This window comes from Orbicella faveolata, unplaced genomic scaffold, assembly GCF_042242905.1.
Source record: "Orbicella faveolata isolate gen_17 unplaced genomic scaffold, um_ofav_v1 contig_35, whole genome shotgun sequence".
Lineage (NCBI taxonomy): Eukaryota > Metazoa > Cnidaria > Anthozoa > Scleractinia > Merulinidae > Orbicella > Orbicella faveolata.
This window is the reverse complement of record NW_028301564.1, coordinates 19,291,802-19,300,000: the sequence shown is the minus strand read 5'-3', so window position 1 is coordinate 19,300,000 and position 8,199 is coordinate 19,291,802. Positions and strand designations below refer to the sequence as shown.

The 8,199-nt window shown below is 36.8% G+C and overlaps 1 protein-coding gene across 1 annotated transcript; it reads right to left on the bottom strand.

Annotated features, from left to right (window-relative positions):
- Positions 1 to 2,606: 2,606 nt before the first annotated feature.
- Positions 2,607 to 4,084, bottom strand: LOC110045139 (uncharacterized). The gene has a single exon (XM_020750735.2). The coding sequence runs from the start codon at positions 3,779 to 3,781 to the stop codon at positions 2,894 to 2,896; it is 888 nt and encodes a 295-aa protein (XP_020606394.2). The 5' UTR covers positions 3,782 to 4,084; the 3' UTR covers positions 2,607 to 2,893.
- Positions 4,085 to 8,199: the final 4,115 nt, after the last annotated feature.

Here is an 8,199-nt window from a genome sequence, read left to right as displayed (position 1 = left end):
GTTGATAGCTTAATAAGCTTACATGATAGTGGAAAATTCGAGAGCCGAGCGGGCCACCTTCTTGATGTGGTCTGATTTGCATATTGAAATAGTAAGTTTAATACACATTACTGTGCTGAAATGTAAACTGCTAAGGACACTGGGTTTGGTTTGCTTTGTTTGTCTTTCTTTTATCTTTCACAGAAATTAACACGGTAAACCTGATGGCATTAAGACCATGCTTCCGTATTTGTGTGAATGCGAGTGCAATTAGGGATTTGCACTACGAGTGATATTTGAAAATTCTCTCAAAATTCCACGAGCCTTTAGGCGAGTGCAATTTGAAAGAACTTTTGAAATATCACGAGTAGTGTAAATCCTTAATTGGTCGAGCTTTCATACGATTACTCATTGATTATATGATTGAAAAAATTGCGAACGCGCGAGCGTTAGTTTGCACTGCTGTACAAAATTAACAATAAATTGGCCTGCTCTCAGCCAATCACAACGAAGTAATTTTCTCAGTCATAAACATGTAATAACCTAGACTGATTAAACGAGGAAGTTTCTTTCCATAATTTACTCCAATTTTGTAGGCCCTTGTCGAGAATGGCCATTACATGTAATCGAGATTGGCTTGAGGGGGTCCAAATACTCTGTGTATCTGTCTTTTAATATACAACTTACAGCAAACTGATTGTGCCCTGTTTACCTTCAACTGCACTTGGAATCAACGTTCAATACTCTTTCCTTTTAATTATATATGAACAAATTCTGAATATGTATTCTTTCATTCACTAAAGTTACAAATATAATAATCTTCCTCCTGTCAATTTTACAGTAATAAACAATAAGATGTGAGCATACTCTATTACCTTGAGACGCCTACTATAGGCAAACACAGATACAAAAAAATAACTTTGCAAGATAAAAATGGTCGATTCCCTGTTCCAACAGGGAAATAAAATGTATGAGAAATAACTGAAAAATAAAAAAAGGCAAGGAAAGTAATAATAAAAATATACAAGATTTCTGGACTAAGTTTGACTGAACTAATTTTGAGGATCTTTAGTTGACTATAAAGGAAATTTAATTTTGTAAGCTGCATGTACAGTTTTAAGAGTATGGTCAACAAAGGAAATTATCCTGCTGTTTCCACAACGGGTCAGTTTAAAAACTTGATATTTTGCTGACTGTATTAAACCTCAAAATGAATACAAGACATTATTTCCTCGATTCTCCTTGGACACCAAATACAGCAATGTATACGCCATGTCAAATACATGTATGTCAGTCATAGGCCATATTGAATTGATCAGTTGCTAATCAAATTACGTAATATGGTGTCTGACTAAAGAGGCTTGATATCGTATCAAGCAATGTAAAATAAAATATTATTTCCAGTGGAAATAATATTTTATTTTACGTTGTCTTATTTACACCTATTGTGTCCGACGATTTTAATCTTTCACAGACTCTTTCCGGTCTAGGCAAATACATGGTCTTAAAAGGTATCACTTCACTGCAAGCCAACTCTTAAGATAATATTCTTGCAAGAGATGATGGGCAAAATGTGTTCAATTGCCACAATCAGATTTTTCAGAATACTAGCATACGGTTTAGAGCCTAAACCGTGATATATTCTGGATTCCCCGCCAAGGTCGAAATAAGTTTTGTTCGCGTGGTCTCCAATTTCCCAAATTTCCTGTCTAACGCTCAGAAGGAAATTTCCAGATTATTTTCAACGCTTACAATTACTTTTGAGTTAAACCTATTTAAAACTACAACTTGGAGTTAATTCCATAACTTCCGCCTAGTCTTGGAATAGCACCCTTGTTTTGACTGGTTTGACATCTTTCAACTAAAAGCTTCTAAATACAACCAAAAGGATTCTAAGAAGAAAAAAAAAGGGAGAAGAAGAAGAAGAAAGCGAAAACACTGACAGAAAATGTACGCACGTTTCGGGTTAAGTTATACGTACATTTCGTAACGTATCATTTGGATAAACTGATATTTGCCGCATCAGCTCGACGTGCAAGTAACGAACATTTCAGCCTATGAATTAAAATGATATACAAACACAGCCACTGAAAGAAAACTGGAATCCGGACAGCTGGAATATAAATCCAAGTCCAACAATATGCGGAGAAGGTATTAAAATCTTTTTTCAAGTTTTGACAATGGCAGAGAGACTAAAATATTAGCGAGTACCGCAGTCAAAGAGAATCAATAGATAAATGTCAAAGCAACCATCCGAGTATTCAAGTAAGCCTATTGGTAATCTAGATACGAAGAAAAGGGAAAATTGGTCCTCGACATACCAAAAAAGTAAAAAGAGAACAGAAGAAAGCTCACTTAGCCAGTTCTTGAATTGAAGTGGTTTCTTTTGAAAACATCGCCGCTTTAATGTCTTTTACGTGCAGTCCAAATAGTAAAATTCATTTAGAGTTTGATTCGAGTCCTTGCCATTAGACATACGATCCATTAGTTTAAATCCATCATAGTGAGATAATTGCGAAAAAGACGTTAGTTTGGCAGGGATAGCCTTTTCCAATGCTACAATTAATCATCGTGTCTATTAGTGTTCAAATATTTTACGTTCTAAGTAAACCAAAACAAAATCTTCGTTTGATGTACCAAGCTTTAATTTTTTCGATTTTCGCAGAACGAAACTAGAGCTCAGATTACAAGAAAGTGTATCTCAGACTGGATTCACCTCGCTTATCAGTTCCAGTCAGATATGATTTATTTTCACTGAAAAACTTAAATAAAAGAAAAAAAGTGGGAAAATTCGGTCGATACTAACAGCATTTTATGTACAAAAAGAGATAGCAATAATTGGCGTAAATTTTACAGCCGTAGCTATCGGAACTGGACAAATACCGGCCTCGCGGTGCATACATTGCGTGTTGACTCATGCCGCGTTGTCGACTTGATGCCGTCTAAACTTGAAGAGGCGTTTAAATGATCTACGATAAATCGGTAGCCGCAGGCTGTAGATTAGGGGATCAAGGGCGATCTTCAAGAAAAATATGGTGATTGTAATAGACTGCGAAATTCGCAAACCCGCCTCTGAGGAAAATATTTTCTGTCCGTACATTGAAATATGCCATGCTATCATTATTGGTACACTGAGAACTGTAACTGACGCTAGCAACAGCAGGTTGGCCCTGGTGAAATGTCTGTCTCTGACACGAACACAGCTTGCAGTGGATTTAATGTTATCCATAGCGCGTTTCACCTGCCGCAGATACGCCTTCCCGAGTGTCGCATATACTACACAGAGAAGAACGTTGCTGAGTTGAAATGCTAAGTGCAGCTGTAGCTTTTCGACTAATGAGGGGGAGACTCCCAGAAAAAGCAGGGAAGGTACTAACAAGGAGATGCACACAATGATTACAAGAGAAGTTGCTGTGGTCTTTCTGGTGACCAACCCTTGCTGTTTGTGCGGCATTTTTACGCCAACGTACTGACACAGTGATAAGCCAAGCATCGACAAGTAAGACACGCTTGTGGTCCAATACAGGAGGAAGCTAGCGGCGTTAGACAATGTTTCGAAGCCTGAGAGGTTCAAAATCGTATAACTAAGACTGATCCGAAGAATTAGCAGAGGGCCTGCGCATAAACCACTCAGAAAATTGGCCAAAACCATTCCAAAAACGAAAAGTGTGGCTGCAGTTCGAAAGCGCTTGAAAGGATCTTTCCACAATACAATCAGCATCAAAGTATGACCAACAACGATCAATACTGATAATAAAGATAGTATAAGGGTCACAGCAAGGCATTCGGCTTCTCCATCCATAACAGGACATAAGATTTAGTCTGCTCATGAAATACTAATCACAGAACTAATATTCCGCCGTTATCGTGTCTGTTGTGAGTTTTCACTGATCGTGGACTACCAGTTCAATATTGCCATTTTCGAGTGTCGTTCAGTCACAGTAATGGTCGCTCTTCCTTATAGACCTTCATTTTTCTTGAAATCATCGTTGCCAGGCAACTGAGCACAGACAATAAGGACAAGGTTATTAGAAATTCAAATCTTATAAGTTTCTGGTAGGAAGACAGGTGTCGATTGACTAATTGAAGAGATTTTTCAGACCTTACACCCACTTCAAAGCAAACAAAACACGAGTTATTTCAAGAGCTTTTGCACAACTGTATTTTAGATAAATAATACTTAGCTCCTGCTGAACAAAAATAAACGCAACCAGAAATATTGTATTGGAAACGAAAGCAGAGGGTAGAAAAATATATGTTTAATTGATGGCTGAAGTACCCGTCCATTAAAAAACTCTATGCAGTTAGTATTTCAGCGTAGGCTAATAGAATTAGTTGCACAGAGTGTAAGTGCTTTTTTTTACAATCTCAAAGGATTATAATGCTTCATCAGCGACAGTATTCCTCCCGCAATGAGTTCCAGTGAATTGAAGATGCTATGATTCTGACAATCGAGAATTAATTAAATATTTGCTTTGCTAACATGAAGCATCTTATGAGTGCACGGTTTATTTATCAGTGAATTTTTCTAAATCACAAATTTTACAATTGATAACTGGGACAAGTATATATGATTGGTAAGTATTTCTCAGGAGTTTGATATTTTTTCTTTTCTTTTCTTTTCTTTTTTTTTTTTTTTTTCAAGATTTAATCTTGCAATTCCCTTATTACCATTTCCCTCTCGACAAAGTGTAATAATATGATTGGTTAACATTTCTTTCGATTTGGTTCTTTTTTTAGTCGTACTTTTCCTCGATGTATTTAAGATAAATTCATCATCATAAAAAAAAAACATTTGCATAAAGAGATACACCGTAATGGCAGTAAATCAATACTGCCGTGATATACTATCTTTTAACTCTTGGTTAATTTCGCTATCCCTTATCACTCAAGCGTGCGATCAAACCACGAATTATTGATATACACAACACAATTTTATATAAAAATCATGTTTTCTTGGTAGATTCTTTTTCAACGCTACCGGTCTCCTCCAGTCGACACATCCATTATTTGAATCCAGTTTAAATATCAGTTATAAGCTTAACTAAGATAGCTGTTTGCTCAGTTTTAGCATGGTTTGTTCGTTATTCTTACATTACTGTTTTCAAAATTTACACAGGCTTTTTCTTTTAATGCCGGCGTGATTTTCAACACTAATGGTGCAAGAACCTATTTTAGTCAGTTAAGCCTTTATTTCGGTAAAGGCTTGTTGTTAGGTGAGTAGGCACCATTTACTTAGGTTTACAAGTATAATTAAACCGTTTCTTTTGGAAATATAATGCTCGAACGCAAACTGAATATCGTACGTCAGGGAACGAAAATATAGATGTCATGAATGCCGATTTCCCCATGACAAACTGCGATCATCAGGATTTGCATACAAAATATTTTTTGTTACTCGAGAGCTTACATTTTACGTTAAATCGAGGACTTTAAGAGCCTCTGATCTTATGGACAGGCAAGGGAGAGCGCAAAAGAGATTTCTAGATCGATCCGTCATTCAAGCTAAGAGTGAACAAACCATTTCGCTTTTAACACTATTGTGCATACAATTAGACCAAAAAAATAATGACATTTTAGTTACTGTAAGGGGGGTGGGGGGGATTGAGCTTTATCGCGTTGGAAGTGTTTACCAAACGGAAAACTTGACAAAAAAATCAGTTAAATGCAGAAGTCAGCGTTATTCTGAGCCGTAATTTTGATTTTCACAGTTGCAATTACTGCAAATTGAGGCGCAAAACTGCTATGGTGGCTTTTTGTGACAATGCGTAATCAACTCTTTTAAAAGAATCTTCACAGCGGAAGGTTGAACTCACGATACGCGGTCGGGACCACCATCACTCAATTGTATACCTCAGCAGAGAACGTGCAAAATGTCATTGACAGAATACCAAAACATGATTTGGTACTCAGTGAAAATTTGGGATTTCATTACAATGGTCGAGGACACGCAACACAGTGTAGAATCATAGACCGCCACGGATTGCATGGTACTGGAGCGAAGTCTCCGGGACAGGTACACGCACAGGTATACGTTTCTAATAATAACAATCACAATCACAATCACAATCACAATCACAATAACAATAGCAATAGCAATAAAAATAGCAATAGCAATAACAATAACAACAACAACAATAACAATAACAATAGTAATAATATTAGTAATAATAATTAAGAATAAAAAGTAGCGATATTAAAGAATGACGTTTCGACGGCTCCATGCCATCATTCTCAAATTCAAATAAGATACGTTATGTGAATTCGTTATATAGTGAATGTACGTGTGAAGGTCTCAGTGCATATCACCAGATTCATTGAGTCGCAAAACCGAGAACAAACACTTGATATTCAAGTTATTAAGCCCGTTCGAATTATTCTTCCCTTTAAAGATCAGCGATCAGTCGACTTAGTACGAAGACAGCTCCCCGATCTCGCGAAGAAAATTAACAGTGACTTGCGCCCAGTGTTTACGAGCAAGAAAATTGCTGAAGAGATCAAAGTGACGGAACCCAAACCACCTCTTGTTAACGAACAATGCGTTGTTTATGGATACAAATGTGATCTATGCGACGCAGATTATGTGGGCTATATATGCCGACACCTATTTCAGCGCATTAACGAGCATAAGCATTCTGTCATTGGTAAACACCTGCGGGACGTACACAATCTGAGGAACAGAGATCTCCGTGACCAATTTACAATCCTCAAGAAATGCCGTGGGGAACTGGATTGTTTATTTTATGAAATGCTCTTCATCAAAAACAAAAAAACCAACACATAACATTCAATCTGACTCCATTAAAGCAAAACTTTTTATTTGAAAGTTCAAGCGCACCACGCTTGATATTTTTATTTTTATTCATCGATTATTTTTATCTCTTATTCATATGCACTGAGACCTTCACTTGTACATACGCTATATAACGAACTCATATAACGTATCTTATTTGAATTTGAGAATGATGGCATGGAGCCGTCGAAAAGTCATTCTTTAATATCGCTGCTTTTTAGTCTTAATTGTTTATCGAAAACCTTAATAATAATAATAATAATATTAGTGATATCATGAGATCCTGAAATACTAATTCACAAACTCATGCTATCATCGACTTTCTAAAATTAGTGGACACACGCCCCGATAGCGTAAAATAATGATGATGATGATGATTATTTATAACGCATTACATCAAAAATCTCAATGTTAATTCTTACAAAAAATAGTGATAATTTAGGATCAAGGGTCCTTTACAATATTTACTTACAATGTAAAAACTAAGCAAAAAAACAAGATTGGTATGCTTAAAAATTAAATAAAAATGTTTTAAGTCTGTTTTTAAAAATGCCAACGGACGGGGCGCTCCTCACGACTACTGAAAGGTCATTCCAAAGCATGGGTGTGCAAGATGAAAAAGCGCGACCACCATAGCTTTTTGTCCTAAACACCGGCCTGTACATTCGCAGGTTTTCAGTGGCGTTTGAGCGAAGACACCTACTTGGTTGATGTAATACTATACTAATTCTTTAATTTTGCCGACCTTGACCTACAGGCAGTCCACCTAACACCTCTATATTGTTCTTGAGGAGAAAAATACTGTACATCTTCAGCTGGATAAGACGAAAACAACAGCAGCAACAATAACATAATGGAAACTCACTTCTCTTTAATTTAAAGTTATCCACCGCAATGAAACAAAAACAAATCAGTTGGTTAATTATCTCGCTTATTACTTGTCCGATTTGCAAAAAAACGATGTTACACACTGGAAATCATCCTCATAGAATTGTGTGATTTTCCTAGTTATCAGTAACGCAATTAACTCAACCTAAAAAAATATTCAACTTTCGTTAACCCCTATTAAGCGACCAACTCCTATTGAGCGACCACCTTCCATTCCCCTGAGGGTGGCCGCTTAATAGGGGTTCGGCTGTAAAACTAAAACCAATGGTTACTTGCTAGTACACGTGTTCCCGCGCTTAGCGTCACTGGATTGTTCGTGTTCTTCGTGACTGCCTAGCGCGATTACCTTGGTTTAAGGACACCCGATCGAAAACTGCTCTATTTCGAGCACAGGAATAGGAATAAAGTTGAAGTAAAGCTGCCCCTGAGAACCACTCCACTTTTATGCTGTTATTCATTTAGTTGTTTTTCTTTTTTTCTTCTCAAGGTTAAGTTAAAGACATACGGAAAAAGACCCAAACATGGGTTTTAGCGTACGC

What these genes read in the sequence shown, in the direction of transcription:
- LOC110045139 (XM_020750735.2), bottom strand. Translation starts at nt 3,781, where the DNA reads ATGGATGGAGAAGCCGAATGCCTTGCTGTGACCCTTATACTATCTTTA.